This window comes from Acinonyx jubatus, chromosome B3 (assembly GCF_027475565.1).
Source record: "Acinonyx jubatus isolate Ajub_Pintada_27869175 chromosome B3, VMU_Ajub_asm_v1.0, whole genome shotgun sequence".
NCBI classification, from domain to species: Eukaryota; Metazoa; Chordata; class Mammalia; order Carnivora; family Felidae; genus Acinonyx; species Acinonyx jubatus.
Genome location: NC_069386.1, coordinates 119705826 through 119722795, shown reverse-complemented (window position 1 = coordinate 119722795; position 16970 = coordinate 119705826). Strand labels below are relative to the sequence as shown.

The window sequence follows — 16970 nt, the reverse complement described above, 5'->3', positions numbered from 1 at the left end:
CCATATTTCTATTAGTTTCTTAAATGTTTTCTTAGAAATTCTTTATACAAATGTGTGTATATTTATACATATACATGAACAATTGACATGTATAAATCAGACCAGACTAAAATTGTTCAGCAACTTATATTTTAAACATGATAGATCTTAACTTCTTTCCATGTTAGTACATAAAAATGTACTCCATTTTTAAAAAATTTATTTAATTTATTTTTAATTTGATTATAGTTGACACACAATGTTACATTAGTTTCAGGTATACAACTTAGTGATTTGACAAGTTTATACATCATGCTGTGTTCACAAGTGTAGCTGTGGTGTTACACTGCTATTACAATATCATTGACTGTAGTCCTTATGCTGTGTTTTTTATTCCCATGACTTACTCATTCCATAGATGGAAGCCTGTATCTCCTTCTCCCCTTCACTCATTTTGCCCATCCGTCACCCCGTTCCCTCTAGCAACTGCCAGTTTGTTCTCTGTATTTATAGGTCTGATTCTGGTTTTGTTTGTTCATTTTTTTTAGATTCCATTTATGAGTGGAATCATATGGTGTTTGTCTTCCTTAGTCTGATTTATTTCACTTAGCATTATACTTCCTGGGTGCATCCATGTTATCTCAAATGGCATGATCTCATCCTTCCTTATGGCTGTTGCAGTCCGTTCTTTTTAATGTTGTATATTATTCTATTATACAGATGTGCCGTGAATTATTTTACCTGTCTTCAGTTGGTGGGCATTTATGTTACTTCCAGTTTTCAGACGTTACAAAAGATTTTGCAATGAACATCCTTGTACATTTATCTTTCCATAATTATTTATGTAGGTGTATCTAAAAGTTTCTTAGGAGCCAAACTAAAGAGTCAAAGGATATGCACACTTAAATTTGTGTTATATATTGCCAAGTTTTTCTGCAAAAATATTATAGTGATATATACTCCTACCAACAGTGTCTGAGCGTTGTTTTCCCCGCACCATTGCCAGCACTGGTATGATCATACTTTCAAAACATTGCCAATTTGAGAATGAAAAATTGTGTGTCACTGTTTTCATTTGCATGTCTTTATGAGTTGAGTTGAACATTTTCTTCGTATGTTAATTAGCCGTTATTATTTGTTTTCTATGAATTTTCCCATTATTCTAGTAGGGTTTTTATTATTTTTATTATTATTATCATTGATTTGAACGAGTTAGTTAGAATATTAGCTCAGGGCTACTTTTAACCTTAAGGGCTACCCTTTTAACTGTGAGGGAACTGGTGTTTGGCACAGTGCCAGCGTTTGACTTATTGCACTGTCTCTAATCCTCCCCACCCCCTGCAAGGAAGGTTTTATTACTTGTAGCTCAGAGATATTAAGTGTTGTCTGCAATCAGAGAGCTGAGATGCAAACCATCTGTGCATTTCTTCACTCTAGCAGACCAGCCAAGCAGTCTGGGAATTTATACCAGTTCCAGGCAAATTTGTCTTCTGAGATCCCAGGTGGGAAGGGACATCCATTTAATTGTCACCTGTTGGTTTTTGTCCATCTAGGTATTTGGATAGTTCTGTCTTTTCAATTCCTTCTCTTATTTTATATTAAATTAGTTATGTTAACTTCTGAGCCCTAGGATTCCTTTTTCTTTTCTTTCTTTCTTTTTTCTTTTTTTTTTTTTTTAAACAAGGCTTTATAATCATTTATAAGCATTTTGGCTTCTGTTCCTTGCCATGGAATTATAGAGAGTGGAACTGGTTAGAACTAAAGTAAAACAGGAGCTGGTTAGTGATCTAGACCCAGTGGTCCAGACCCACGAGCAGCGTCTCAGGGAGGGACTTTCTCAATACAGCCAATGTCCTCTATCCTTCCACGCAGCCTAAGTGGGGCATAGGGGCCCAGCTAGGGCATTCTGGGGCTGTTAAAAATGCTTGGTATTTGCTGACACTTTTTATGTCTTAGCAGCTTCTGATTGCTTGTGTGGAAACTAGACTTTTACACTGTTGATAGCCATGGAAAGATAGACATGAAGGAGCTGATCTTCTTGAACGTTTTGAAGGACTCACAAATCTCAGTATAATAGTTGATTTGTTCTGGTTTGGAACATGCCAAGGTTACCCTCCTTTGAAATATTAGAAATAAGAGAAACTGGTCTCTGGCCTTTTTGTATTTTTTCCACTGGGACTTTTCTCCTCTGGGAAAGTCTGTCTGTCTTAGCATTCTTTTTTCCCTTCTGCCCATTCCTAGTATGTAACTCCTTGGCCACTTTTCTCCGTCCTCATTCTGACTTGGAATCTCATTTCCCTTTCAGTGGATCAGTCTTTCAGGAATCAGCCCCTGCCCATGGCTTCCCCCATGAGCTGTCACGTTTTATTTCATAGCAAATGAAAGAAGGCTGAACGAGAGAGCCCATCACTGGCCTTGCCAGTGGGATTTTTCTTCCTAAATGTTCAATCTGCCCTATTCCCAAGAACTTGGCCTCAACACAAGAGAGGATTTGTTTCAAGCAAAGAGCTCTGTGGACAAATGATTCTTTGCTCTGCAACAGCTGCAGGAGAAAATGTCACATTGGCAACTCCTGTGGACAGTTGTCAAGGGAAACCAAGTCTGGGTGCAGCTGGAGGGAAATTCAGGGGACAGAGGAATCTTAAAAGTCTCTCATCATCTTTTTGTTTGTTCTCCTTCTCTCCTCAGATGCTGATAGGTCTTGCTGGCTACCTGAGTGGGTATGATGGTACTTTTTTGTTCCAGAAGCCCGGGGATAAATATGAGCATCACAACTACATGGGAATGAGAGGAGTAAGGCTTCCTGACTTGCTCTAGACTGAACCCTGGGGCCACACTCAGAACATAATAATTGGAAGCCCTGGAGGGTAGCAAGTGTAGACAGAGGGACTTTATGTGGCAGTGGAAGGGAGGATGATTGGACCCATATCCTGTAGTAGATATTCAGGCATAGAGATTCACAACTGGGTGAGTAAGAAGGGAAGGGAGGCCACAGATAATACCGAGATTGCATAGGTAGGAGCGAGCACACAGTGTCACCTATTGCCCAGCCCATGTGAGGCTTCAGAGGTTGAGTTAGAGAGTAACCTAGGACCCAGGCAGCCAGGAGTCTCCTGCAGCCCTGACATTGGCCTCAGCACATTGACAGGCTACACATCATCCCTCTCCATGGCCACAACTGCTAGAGCACTGCCTACCTCTGAGGGCCCTTCTTAAGATTTTAGCATCTTTACACCCCTGCCATCAGGCCCCTGCTTCTTTCCCTGTGAAGGGTTCAGGCACCCAAAAGGGGTTTTCCAGTCTTTTAGGGGAGGCTATATGTTTGTCCCCAGTCCCAGCACCAGCCTTGATGAAGCATGGCCAGGCCTAAATACCCAACTCTGTGGGGACCCTTATCTGTAGCTAAATGAAACCTGCAAAATCTGACCTCTGGCATGGAGCTCTCAAAGCAGGTTGTGTTTATTTACAAGCTCCTTAAGGAGCTCAAAATGCTTTGGATAAAGGCTATATGCTTATTTGGGCTAACCATTGGATGATTTGCATGGTCATACCATATTAAACAAAGTTTTCCCCTACCCTCAAGCTCACATTCTTAAGTGATTCTGTGTCTTCCTAGTGACTTTTGAACATCACATAGTGTACGTAATTGGATATAGGTCTGACTCACTATGGACTTACTGTGGAAATTGAGAAGGCCAAATATAACAGCCTTGTATTCTTTCACACTAGGATACATTGCTTTCTATTGATAAAAAGTGGCAACCAAGATGTGAGAGTTTCCATTCCCCCAGCTTGTCTATTTACCTTTGATGGACAGGGTAGGGAGGTGGAGAGAAGGCTGGTGGTTCCAAACAAAACAAAACAAAACACAGCTCTCCAGATACTTAAGTGTCAGGTGATCTTTTTTCCAGAATCAAAATGAAACCTGTAGATTAAAGAGTGATTTCTGGTGTGATCGAAGAAGAGCGCCAAGGGAGAAATAACAAAAATAACATTAGAGTTCTTTAGAATATGAAAACACCTTAGAGAAGTCTTTCTCAACTTGCACCCACAGTTTTGTAATAGAAGCTGATGTTTATTGAGTACCTTGTGTGTGCTAATAAAACTAGCTCATTTAATCTCCAGAGAAAACCTTATGAGGTAGGAACCCTTATTTTTCACATTACATAGATAGGGAGGCTGAGATTCAGAGATACACTAGTTCAAGGTCACAGCTGGCAGTTGATGGGGCAGTCCAACTTCGGAGTTCCCTACTTGAAACCACTGTGCCATCCTGCCCACATCTACTTGGCTGAACTTTGCTGATTGCATATCAATGTTCAAGTTGGTGCTCAGTAGGCACATGAATGTTGCTTGATATGACGATTCACTGTCACACCAGCCCTTTCTTATTTATAGATATTCCAGGTGATTTCAGGTCACCAAGTCACGCCTGCATCAAAGTCCTCCATTTTAAGTTTTTTTAAATGTTTATTTATTTTTTGAGACAGAGAGAGACAGAGCATGAATGGGGGAGGGTCAGAGAGAGGGAGACACAGAATCTGAAGCAGGCTCCAGGCTCCGAGCTGTCAGCACAGAGCCTGACACAGGGCTCGAACTCACGGACTGTGAGATCATGACCTGAGCCAAAGTCAGATGCTTAACCGACTGAGCCACCCAGGCGCCCCAAAGTCCTCCATTTTAAACATTAGCTTGTACCAAGTCAAGTAGGTCTCTGATACTTAGCTTAGTTGGCTGTTTGACTGCTTCTCTTTTCCTTCCATAGTTCTGTGCTTTCCTTGGTTCCTTGCTGGTCCCCTTTGCCTACCTCATTGTATTGGAGCTGTCCAACTCCCTCCCAGCAGCACTGCTCACTGCTGCCCTTCTCACCTTTGGTAAGTTGTCTTATACCATATTTCTTAGGAAATTGACTGCCACAGTATGAATATAGTTAGAAATCAATATATTTAAGGATCCTATCCATGGGCCCAGTAACTTTAGGATTGGGGGAAGTATTACAAATCTTATTTTCTTCACCAGTAATATTTACATATATGAATAGTTGTATGTAGCAAGCCTTTATATTGTTAGAGGAGAGAGCTCACATACATAATCCCAAGGAATAGATTACCTCCAAGTTATCCACATTTGACTTTGGTGTAGATAAGAAGATAAATTTGTGTGTGTGCGTGTGTGCATTTATGTATTTGAAGGAGGCTTATGATTCTAATTCTGCTTCTCTCAGGTGACTATAAGTTCGCATTCGGTAACTGATTTCAACTGAATGCAAGTACAGATGTCTCAGAAGTAGCTGGGTGGCAGGAGATAGCAAAATGAGAACTTAAATATTTTCTGTGGCTATTTCTCACATGGATAAATGAGAGCTGATCCATAGAAGTTGATCCTCTGCTGTTCTTGTTTTTGTGAAAGTGAGTTCATGACTTCATAGAACTTACATTTAAAGAAGTCCAGGCCAAGTTAGGTGGGTGTTTCATGGGTGAATCTGGCTTTGTTCTGACAGATATGTTGCAAGATTATAGGGCCTTTCTATAGAGGATTGTGTCTTTGATTTCCTTTTTCAGTTATTCACCCATTCAGCATTTATTCTTTTTTCATTCCATAACTATTTTTCAAACATCTCCTCTGTGCCATGCCACTTTTTTTGGCCTCAGCGGGTATGCTGATGAGACACTTTGCTGTCATGAAGCTAACCTTCAAGTGGGGCAGATGATAAATAAGCAAGTAAATTAGTAAGTCTGAAATGTAACAACTTCAACAATAGTGCGATGTAGAAAATAGAGTGGTATAAGGGAGAGAGTAATGGGGAGGCATTCTGTTGTAGGTAGGGTGGCCAGTGAGCAGCTCCCTGAGGAGGTGACCTCCTTGAGCAGAGACCTGAGTGAAGCAGAAGATTAACCCATGGAGAGATCTGAGGGAAAAGTGTTCAGGCAGAGGGAACGGCATGTTCAGTACAAGGCAGTACTTAGTGGTTTCAGGGAACAGTAAGGAGGCCAGTGTGGCCATAGTGGAGTCTGTGAGGCAGAGAGTGCTGGGAGAGGAGGTTGCACAGGGCGGGAGACCATGCCGGCTTTGGCAGCTATCATGAGGGGTTGCTTAGTCTGAGTGAGATGGCAAGACTTTGAAGGCTTTAAGCAGGGGCTTGATGTAATGAAATTTTGTTTTAAAAATGATACTTTGGTGCCTGTGTGGAGGATCAGCTCCCAACAGAGACTTCATGTAAATCCTAAGACTCTACCCTAGGTATAGGTAGTTTGCGGTTACATAAGCAGGGCGGCAGATTCCCCGTTTGCTGGTGGAAATGAGGAAGAGCCCTCGTGTCAGGACTGCTCCATCTGATTGAAAGACATGGTCCTTTCTTGGGTCATGGGCCTGAAAACAGTGTGAGATACAGTTTCCTACTCCTGGGCTTCGGTGTACCCCAAAGCTGTGGCCTTCCACCTCCCTGGTGACTCAGTGGCTTATCTGGTCTTGACTGCATAAATGCTTACATGCAATTAAGTGTAAGGGGCACTATTTCTTATTGTTGGGGTGTTTGGTTCTCAGAGGGGCCCATCTCTGATTTCTACATTTTTGACCACTGAGCTCATGTTTTTCAGACACAGGATGCCTCACTCTGTCCCAGTACATCCTCCTTGACCCCATTTTGATGTTCTTCATCATGGCTGCTATGCTGAGCATGGTCAAGTACAACTCCTGTGCCAACAGGTCAGAAACACCATCTTTTCAGGGGTTGGCATGGGGGTGGGGTCAGAAGCTGTGGAAGCTCCAAAATTTCTATAATGGCCAGAGACAGGGTAGATGCCTTCAGGACTTGTCTTAAACCTGAACTTAAGGCAAGCATACTTTTTTTTTTTTTTTTTTTAGAACTTAGATTGCCCATTTTAGATCATAAAAATATATTTTAAAATGTTTTCTATGTATTTTTGCCTTACATGAGATTAAGAAAATGTCAGTTGTCTTTTTTAAGAGTATTATTATTATTTTTACAATGGGGTGGATTTGGGTAGGGGTTTGTGGATATCATGGAGGAGTCCTAATGCCTTCCCCCACCCCACCATTTCCTTTCCTTTCCTTTCCTTTCCTTTCCTTTCCTTTCCTTTCCTTTCCTTTCCTTTTCTTTTCTTTTCTTTTCTTCTCTTCTCTTCTCTTCTCTTCTCTTCTCTTCTCTTCTCTTCTCTTCTCTTTTTTCTTTCTTTTCTTTCTTTCTTTCTTTCTTTCTTTCTTTCTTTCTTTCTTTCTTTCTTTCTTTCTTTCTTTCTTTCTTTCTTTCTAAATATATGAAATTTATTGTCAAATTGGTTTCCATACAACGCCCAGTGCTCATCCCAACAGGTGCCCTCCTCAATACCCATCACCCACCCCCCCATCAGCCCTCAGTTTGTTCTCAGTTTTTAAGAGTCTCTTATGTTTTGGCTCTCTCCCACTCTAACCTCTTTTTTTTTTTTTAACCCCACCATTTTCTAAGCCACCCCTTGGCACCAAAGATGGTTAAGAGATCCCAGGGCATTTCTTTATCTTTCTTCTTTATCTTTTCTTCTTTATCTTCCACATTCTCTGTCCCAGAGGGGAGGGCATCAGGACATAAACTGCCTGGGAACTATTTGTGTCCCTACCCTCAGTAGTTGCATCCAGTCCCAACCTACCAATGGGAATAACATATATAAAGTTTGACTTAAATGATCCATACCCATCAAGAGGACTGGTCAGTTCTGGAGCTGTTCTGGAGGGTCTGGTCTTCCTCCAGAATAGTCTTTTCCAGATCATCCTTCCGCCCCTAGAGAGTAGAGTAGGTTATTCATTCTATTCAAACCAAACGAGTGACTGTAACTAGGCTTTTCCAGGAGTCAACTTGGTTTCACCATGGCCAGGCTTATTAAATTATATTATGCTAATAAAGCCGGATCCAGTGACTACCATCTCCCTGTGGTTTTGGGTTATCTTCTCTTTCTACCACATACACTTCTACCTGCCATTTCTTGAATACATACTATGTGCCAGGTTACTGTTTGAGGAGCTGGAGGTACAGAGGTACACAGGTCTCACAGTTAAGGAACCTTCACTCTGGCTGGGGAGGCAGCCAGCTAATCAGAAAATCACGGCACAGAGTGCTGTAAGTATGACAAACCTTGGAAGCGACTGCCGGGGTTAGGACCATGCTCCATCCACCACTTGCTGGCTGTACTGCTTACCCTCTCTGTACCTCGATTTTCTCCTGTGTGAAAAGAAGATAATAATATCTACCTCCATGTGCTTATAGTGAAGGTTAAAGAGTTTATACGTGTAAAGTGCTTGGAACAGCACCTGACACATAGTAAGCACTCAATAATTGCTGGCTTTTCAAGGTCCACAGGTGACACCAAGGAGATGGCTGACTGAATCAGTGGGATTCTCTGGATTTTCTTTTTCTTTCTTCTTGACTGGTCACTACTAAAGAATAAGCCTGCTTACTTTGAAAGCTATGACCCCCCTCCCCAGAAAAATATCCTCCTCACTGTCGCATGGCTTCCTGCATGTGACCACATCCTCCTTGGAGCCAAGTCATGGTCCCCTGAGGTTAGGGGCCCTCAAGAAGGATGGCAGGCACAGCCTCTCAGAGTCACAGAACCTCTGTCCTTCCCCACTGTTGCTGTTGCTTTTGAGTTTGGTCCCAGCTGCCAAACTGAACTCTGTGTCTTGTTGGTTTTCAGGCCCTTCTCTGCCCCCTGGTGGTTCTGGCTCAGCCTGACTGGCATTAATCTGGCTGGTGCTTTAGGGGTCAAGTTTGTTGGCCTCTTTATCATCCTTCAAGTGGGGTGGAACACCATTTCAGACCTTTGGCACCTGTTTGGAGACCTCAGTCTTTCAGTGGTGAGAACTCAAGTGCTTGTAGAAATGTCATTGCTCCGTGGTGTTGCTCAGCAGAGCCAGGGGCCTTTCTCTGCCTTTGGTGCAGGTGATGGAGTGGCTGTATTCTGGGCCGGAGGTGGGATCCATCTGGCCACTGTCCGTAGGCAGCGTGACAGCAGAAAGTAGGCCATGGCTGAGAAGCTGGAGAGGTGTAAAAGGAGAGGATGAACTAACATCCTTGGAATTTTCTTTTGGCATTTGTTTCTGTGATATTTTTCAAATACTCTACAAACTATCTAGCCGCGGGATTCTGTCCAGCTGGGCTCAGACGCTGGCTGCATGGGATGCTAGGTCAATTGGGTAGGATGACTTTCGGAACTCACAATTTTCTTTTTCTCACCCAGGGTCTCCAGATTTGGAGGCCAATAAGGGCCTTTAGAGTTTATTACTTTAGAGTTTATTAGCTGATTCTGTGCCAAGCACTGTGCAGAATGCTTTAGTTCATTATCTCATTTACCTCCCATAACAGTCCTATGAAGTAGGTAGTTATTACCTTCTCCTTACAAATGAGGAAATCAAGACCTAGAGAGGTAATTATGTTCCCAAGACCATACAAGAGTAAAACGTAGATCTAGGATTCAGACTTAGGGGAAGCTGATTCCAGGCCTGAACTACTTTGCTATAACACTTCTCCATCACCTCTGAGCCAAAGTTCCAAGTTCACTTATTCATTCAGAAAATATAGACAGACAACCCTTTAAGTGTGAAGCATGGAATATGCAGATGAATAAAATAAGGATTCCTGTTCTCCAGAGACAATGGAGAGAGAAATAATTAAACAGGCAATTACAGTCCAGCCAAAAAGTGCTGTGAGAACACAGAGGAGAGTATGAGCCCAGGTCATGTGGTCCAGGGAGGCTTCTGGGAGGAGGCTGAGAGCTGATGTTAAGATAAGGAGCAATTATGTGTGTGATGGGTGGGGCTGGCATAGTACTGGAAGCACAGTGACCATGCAGAGGGGACTAATGAGTGATGAGGCTGAAGATGCACGCAGTGTCTTGCTGTTGGCACAGTGCTGGGCTGAGGTCCTGGGTGAGGGCCTGGGCAGGTAGCAGAGGGCTGGCCCATGTTCAACCCCCTGCAGTGCTTAGGTGGTGGGGTGTTATGAAAAGGCTAGGGTTTCCACATACTCTTTCTCGTTGGCTGTTAGTTTTTCCATCTTTTATGATTTTGACTGATACATAAAAACCCATGTATAATGTGCATATAAGGTATAAGGTAGAATAAAGCCCCATTTGCCCAGCACCCCTCACTGGCTCTGTTTGCAGGTGACCTTGGGAAAACACCTGACTGCTCGCATCCTGTGCCTCATAGTGCTGCCCCTGACTCTCTACACAGCCACTTATGCTGTTCACTTCATGGTGCTGAACAAAAGGTACAGCAGAGCCTTTCTAGCCTCTCGCTTATAGTCTTCCTCTTGCCTCTAAGCCCATGGGGGGGGGGGGGGCATGTGATCTCCTGGGTCTGTGGTTGGGATATTAAAGAGATGGATAGGTTTTACCTGTTTGTTTCCTCCTATGTTCTATCTTCTGGGTATCCAGAGGGCTCAGAAAAGCAAGCACCCTGACCTGAAGGAAGAGGAGAATTTCCCAATAGCCAAGCTTCCCCTTATCCCTAAACAGAGTCCCTGTGTTTAACAGGGATGGGCCAGAATAAGTTGTGTGGTTGGAGGATAATTATCACAGCAATACCAGCAGCAGCTCCCATTTAACAAGTAGATACTAAATGTCAGCATTTTGTACATATTATCTCAATCACGATCATTTTTGAGTTCTTTGATTTTTTTTAAATAACCCAATTTATAAATGAGGAATTGAGGCTAAACAAAGTGAGGTGCTTCTGAAGATCACCTCACTAGCAAGTGGCTGAGTTGGGATTTGGACCCCTATGTCTCCACCTCCATTATTTGTGTCATTCCCATGATACCACATCACCACTCCATTGTAATTCTCTTAAACCGATTGTACAGAACTCTTCCTAGGGTTCCTGGGAAATTGCAGTTTCCCTCCATGAACTTGTCTCTCTTCTCCTTTCCCCACAGTGGTCCTGGTGATGGCTTCTTCAGTTCTGCCTTCCAGGCCCGGCTTTCAGGCAACAACCTTCATAATGCTTCCATCCCTGAACGTGAGTATCTCTTGGCCTTTATGAAAGTAGAAGGGCAGAAGCCTTTCTGGAGAGGTGAATTGGAAAAGACATGTATGATAGCTTGAGTTATTTTAGCCTATAGATGGTGAACTGGGAGAAAGATCCAGTTAGATCTGGTACAGGCAGGCACTCAAGAGTGACTTGGGACACAGGGTGGAGAAAGACACCCTGAGTAGCGAGCTCTTTGCTGCTAAAGAATGACTTATTTGTGACTGTGGAAGCATCCAAGTCAGCTCTGTGGGAAGCCAGCCAGAGAGAATCTGGTGAAAGGGCAAGGCTGTCCAGTGCTAGTGGTCAGTTTCCACCATGGTATCCTGTGACTCACATCCATCCAGTTATTCACAGATCAGAACTGAGCACACGTTTGCCACATTGGAGGCTGTAGATAGACGCCCTCCAGAGGATGGGATCTGGTGACTGTATGTGTTAAATATGTAAAGAGGGAACACAGAGCTATGTGAATTGAAGGGTGCAAGAGATCACTTCTGCTAGAGGGTTGGAGGGCATCATGGGCTCATAGACTGAGTTGCCTTGGAGTCAGTCTCTGGAAGAATGGGTAGATTTGAATGGGTGGAAAGGGAGGAGAGGGCATATAGGGCATAGGGGATAGCATGATCAAGGCCAAGAACAGGACACAACATAAGGCGCAGATTATCCACAGAGAAGGATTGGAAGATCAGGCTGAAAGGATAAGTTGGGCCCAGATTATGAGGGTTTGAAACATTTGGGTGTTTGACTTCATAAACAGACATTGGAGATTCAGTGGGGGCCTTTGAGTACGGAAGAGGACAGGAAGGCTGTGCTATAGGGAGGTGACACTGATGACAAAGTATAGGATGGCTAGGGACGGGGGGGAATTGGAGGCAGAGGATACCCCCTGGACTTGAGCTGGGCGTCATGGCAGCAGCCGTAGGAGTAGGGCCGATGGGCATGTAGAGGGGAGATCGGACATGGAAAGAGGAGGAAAGATGTCACTGAGGACTTGAGCCCAGATAATTGTCTCTTGGAGGCATGACTGTCTTTTAGTCTCTCCAGTGCTTTGTACAGTGCCTAGAACACAGGGGGCCCACCAAGACCATGGATAGAATGAGAGATTGGAAAGCAGGTTAAAAATTGGTTTACAAAGACAAACATTGAGTTCTGCTGTAGAGAGTTTGACTGAGACGCTTGGAGAAATCCATGCAATGGGGCCAGTGGGCTTGGAGCTGATGCTTTCAAAGCAGAAATCAGCCAACTAAAGGAGTAATTGATACTGTGACAGTGGCCAATGTCTGTACGGAAACTGTAGAAAGAGAAAGAGAACAGGGTTGAAGTCAGGTCACCGGGGAATGCAGGAAGAAGGGGGTTAGGAAAGTCTGTAGAGGACAGTCCATGAGGGAGTGTGAATTGAAAAGGGAGAACAGAGCATTTCAAGAAGCAAAGATGGTCATCAGTGTATAGGGCTGCATATGTTAGCCTGAGTGAGAACATAGAAAAATGGAGTTGTGGGGTTTAGCAGATTCCTACCCGGTATTTAAAAGGCTTAGGTCAGCTGTGATCTCTTCCATCGAGCCAGACTCTTCTTACTCTTTGCATGGGAATTCATCCTACTCTGCTCTGGGCTCCCTCCATGTCACATATTGTTACTCCTTTACTGGAGCATTTGCTCATTGTCCTGTGTTCATTAGTGTGTATAGCCACCTTCCCCAAGACTGGGCTCTCCCAGGGCCACAGCCAGGCCTCCTCCAGCTTTGGATCCACTGTGTAATTGGCACAAAGGAAGAATGAACAAAGGAAGATGGGAGTAGCCTATCACTGGCAGAGTGAGACCTGTGTCAGTGGACGGGGTTGGCAGGGCAGCCAGATTACAAGGGACTGAGAAGAGGGACAGTAAGAAGGAAAAGAGGCTTCTCAGTAATCCAGGGCCTGCAAGGAGAGGGGATGTTCTTGGGTAAACTATTTACTCTGTTTTTTTGTTTTTGTTTTTTTCAATTCAGAGTTAAAAAGAAAAACAACGAACACCGTTGAACTTTATTATATAGTATTAGATTCAAAAGACACAAAAGGATATCGCAAAAGTAAAAATTATTTTTTAAAATTATTTATTTATTATTTTAAAAATATAATTTATTGTCAGATTGGCTTACATACAGCACCCAGTGCTCATCCTGACAAGTGCCCTCCTCAGTGCCCATCACCCATTCCCCCGCCCCCATCCCCGTTTGTTCTCTGTATTTAAGAGTCTCTTGTGGTTTGCCTCCCTCCCTCTCTGTTTATAACAAATTTTTCCCCTTCCCTTCCCCCATGGTCTTCTGTTAAGTTTCTCAAGATCCAAAGTGAAAATTATCTTAACAGTCTATCATAACATTATACCTATCTTGAAGAATATTCTAGGTAGGACATGAAATGTCTTCTTCTTTATTCTGTTGATTGTATGTGTAGACTTTGACTGAAGGACAGTCTGTTTCTAATCTTTTGCTGTTAGAAATAGTGCTTTGATTATTATAGTGCACTGTTAATACCAGCTGCTTCTGAAGTCCTGAGGAGGGAAGAGGGGGTGAGGGCACTGGTAAGACCCTGTAGCGAACTCCCACTTGAGTTGATGAAATTGGAGGGTAACTTCGCATCTTGCTTTAGGTGGTCGCGGGCCCAGTGGAGTCTGTTAGAGGGTCGGTGAGTTCTTTGGCTTCAGGGGCTCCTCCCAGTCAGGGGCAGTCGAGCCACTGTGCCAGCTCACACCCTTCACTGTCTTCCTTCCTCCCAGATCTGGCCTATGGCTCTGTGATAACCGTGAAGAACCTGCGGATGGCTATCGGCTATCTCCACTCCCACAGGCACCTCTACCCCGAGGGCATCGGCGCCCGCCAGCAGCAGGTCAGAGAGCCTTTTGTATTGCAGCAATACCAGAGTGTTTCATGTGACTGAACCCGCTGTTCTTTCTTGCCCCGCTGTCCTTTACCTTCGTTGTTGTTTTCCCCACTTGAAACAGGCTTCCTCCTGCACCCTCCTGCTCTTTCCTCTAGCTAGCTCCAGCTTCTTGAGACTTCAGCGTAGGTGTTCCCTCTGATTACCATGACCCACCTCCACTCGATACTGTGGTAGGTGCCTCTCGCATGGGAGGCTTGCCTGGCATGCTTTGTAAGCCTATGTGATAACTCTCTCCACATTGAGTTGTGAGTGCTTCCTTCCGTCTCTCTGCTACTTGATGGCCACTTCCTGATGGTGCAAGCACCTAGCACAGTGCCTGGCATGCCATGGATGATGAGTCAAGTATTGTGGTTACAAACACAGACCTGGGAACCAGACTAGATTATCTGGGTTTGAATCCTGGTTCCACTAGAATATGACTTTGAGCAAGTTACTTAACCTTTCTGTGCTTCAGTATCCTCATCTTTAAACTGAGGAAAATAAATAGTGCCTTTCTCCATCATGGCATTGCTGTGTAGATTAAAAGTATGAGATAATATGTGTGACATGCACACTGGGGGATTAGCCATGACTATTACCTGAGTGAGTGACACTGTGTCCATGTCACGGTGTTGGGTGTGGCTGTGGTGGACAGTGCCTGAGAGGGAGGAGCAGGATGTCGGGAGAGTTTGGGGAGGCCAGGTTGTGTAGAGGCCTTCCATGTTACAGTAGATTTGATTTTGTTCTGTGGACACTGGTGAGGCGTTGAGATTTATTAAGGCATGATAATATGTGATTAGATTTTTAGGTTAGAAAGGTAACTCCAGCAGGAGGGTAATGGATTGAAAGGAAGAGCAGACTGGAGGCAAGGAACCAGTTAGGGTGCAATAATCATGACAGAGGATGATGAATGGAGGCAAAGACCATGGATAGAGGTGGGAATTGATTCAGGAAACACTTTACAGGTCAAGTGTTAGAGCCCCCAAACTGGTGGCTGTCAGGGATGAGCTATGTCTAAGTCTGTAGGTTGGTCAAGGTGTATGTGTGATAATGCTATTTCACCATAGTCAGAAATGGAGGAGGAAGAATAGCTCTGGAGATGACTTTCCTTTGTGTATTTTAGGTTGTGGGCTTGTCTTCAGGAAAGAGATCTGAGTGTGTAGCACATGGGTGTCAGCAACACAGAAGGATGTGTGGCATTGCCCCAAAAGGGTGTGCAGAGGGAGGACAGCCAGCGAAGGAGCCCTAGGGAGCAGCAATACTTAGGCAGTGGTAAGAGGTGCTCCCAGGGGCACTAGTAGAAGAGGCTGAGAAGGAAGTTGTGAACAGGGAGGTTGGAGGAGAGTACAGGACAGACAGTGTCCCCAGGAGAGGGGTGGTCAGTAGTTCAGGTGCTGCAAAGGCCTCAGAGAAGGTGAGGGCTAAGAAAGAGGTCTTTGGATGGCAGTAAAGGGCCTCGTAACTAACTGAGATCACTCCTGAAAAGTGGTGGGGCCAGAAGTCTCAGCCACAGTGACAGGGAGTGGAGGGGAGGGGAGGTGTGCAGGCTCCAGGGCAGGCTGTTGTTCTGAGAAGCTGGGAGTGACATTTCTCTTCCTGAAAAATGACCAGTATCTTTACTTTGCAAAAAAGTTTTGCTTTTCAAAATTCCTTATTATTATTTCCTTAATTTACTAGTGTACCAGAAAGTTGACCCAGAGTGTTGGTTGTCAGTATCAGTTTCTCATTCCTGATTCTCCATTTGTTTCTAGCACTTTAGAACCCACTGGAGAGCTTTTAAAACATTCTGATGCCTGGGCACCACACAGCACCTCTGACTCCATTAATCTGGGATGGAGCCCATTCGTTGTGCCTTTGTTTTGGTTTGAGGCTCTCCAGAAGAGTCATTATGTACAGTCAGGGCAGAAAACCATAGCTCACCCTTCTATGGGGAGCTGCTGCTATCTTGTACAAGGTAAAGTTACAGACATGGTGGCCAGGAACATCTACACTGTACAGAGGGAGAGAAGGACCCTGTCGTGCTAGTCCTAGGGTTACACACTTGTGGCCCATACATGGAGGTGTGATGTCATGATGGTAGTGTGGAGAGAGCACGTGGGGGCCAAGGAGTGGACGAGTCTGGCTCTGTCATGTCCTAATCACACTAAGCCTTTCTGAGCCTGTTTCTTCATCTGCCAACTGGGGGATTGGACTAAATCACCTCTAGTGACCCTCACTGCCCTGGGATTTAACGTCTTGTCAACAACTCTAAGTGTCCATTTTTAAATATTAAAAAAAAAAAGTTTTTTTTAATGTTTTATTTATTTTTAAGAGAGAGAGAGAGAGAAAGACAGAATGAAAATAGGGGAGGGGCAGAGAGAGAGGGAGACACAGAATCCAAAGCAGGCTCCAGGCTTTGAGCTGTCAGCACAGAGCCCGGGTACAGGGCTTGAACTCATGTTCTGCGAGATCACGACCCGAGCCGCAGTCAGACACTTAATCGACTGAGACACTCAGGCACCCCTAAATATTTTTAAAGTATAATATTTATAAAATTGAGAAATATAGAAAAGTAAAAAACGAAACAAAAACAAAACCAAAAAACCCCCAAAAGATAAAAGCTACACATAATTCTGGAAGATCAGTTTTTATCCACATGACTTGGTGCACAACATTCTGTTGTTAGAGGATACCAGCGTTTCTTGGAGACCCCGTGTTATTGAAAAATGCATTGTAAAACAAATGTTTGGCTGGGAAAAAGAGGCCGTGGACTATACTCACAATAAAGAAGTAATTTTTCTTACAGGAATTTTACTAATAATAGGTTTTATTTAAAAAAATACACAGAGTACACACACATAACCACCAGAAAAATCTTAAGATCCATAAGCAAATCTAAGGTGGACTCTGTATATCTGTGTTCAGGAGTATGGACTTACTTTCTCTATGGCTGCCAAAATATTTTAGTTTCTTGTATATTCTTAATACCATTAGTCCTAATTTTTTTTTTTCTGAGAATGTAAAAGCTACCAAAACAAATTGGCCATAATACATGCATATTTTTTTTCCTTAAATGCTAATTCCAAATCTCTTTG

The 16970-nt window shown here is 43.8% G+C and overlaps 1 protein-coding gene across 5 annotated transcripts in view; it reads left to right on the top strand.

Annotated features, from left to right (window-relative positions):
- The window catches only part of POMT2 (protein O-mannosyltransferase 2), a 43559-nt gene that overhangs the window by 9053 nt on the left and 17536 nt on the right, over window positions 1–16970 (top strand). For 4 of the 5 annotated variants that reach the window (XM_053224778.1, XM_053224780.1, XM_053224781.1 and 1 more), the window contains 7 exons: window positions 2668–2772; window positions 4745–4853; window positions 6576–6684; window positions 8667–8826; window positions 10134–10240; window positions 10907–10989; window positions 13754–13863. In XM_053224778.1, coding sequence (XP_053080753.1) covers window positions 2668–2772; window positions 4745–4853; window positions 6576–6684; window positions 8667–8826; window positions 10134–10240; window positions 10907–10989; window positions 13754–13863 — 783 coding nt within the window. The remainder of the gene's footprint in view (window positions 1–2667; window positions 2773–4744; window positions 4854–6575; window positions 6685–8666; window positions 8827–10133; window positions 10241–10906; window positions 10990–13753; window positions 13864–16970) is intronic. The other variant, XM_053224782.1, reaches the window with a different exon arrangement.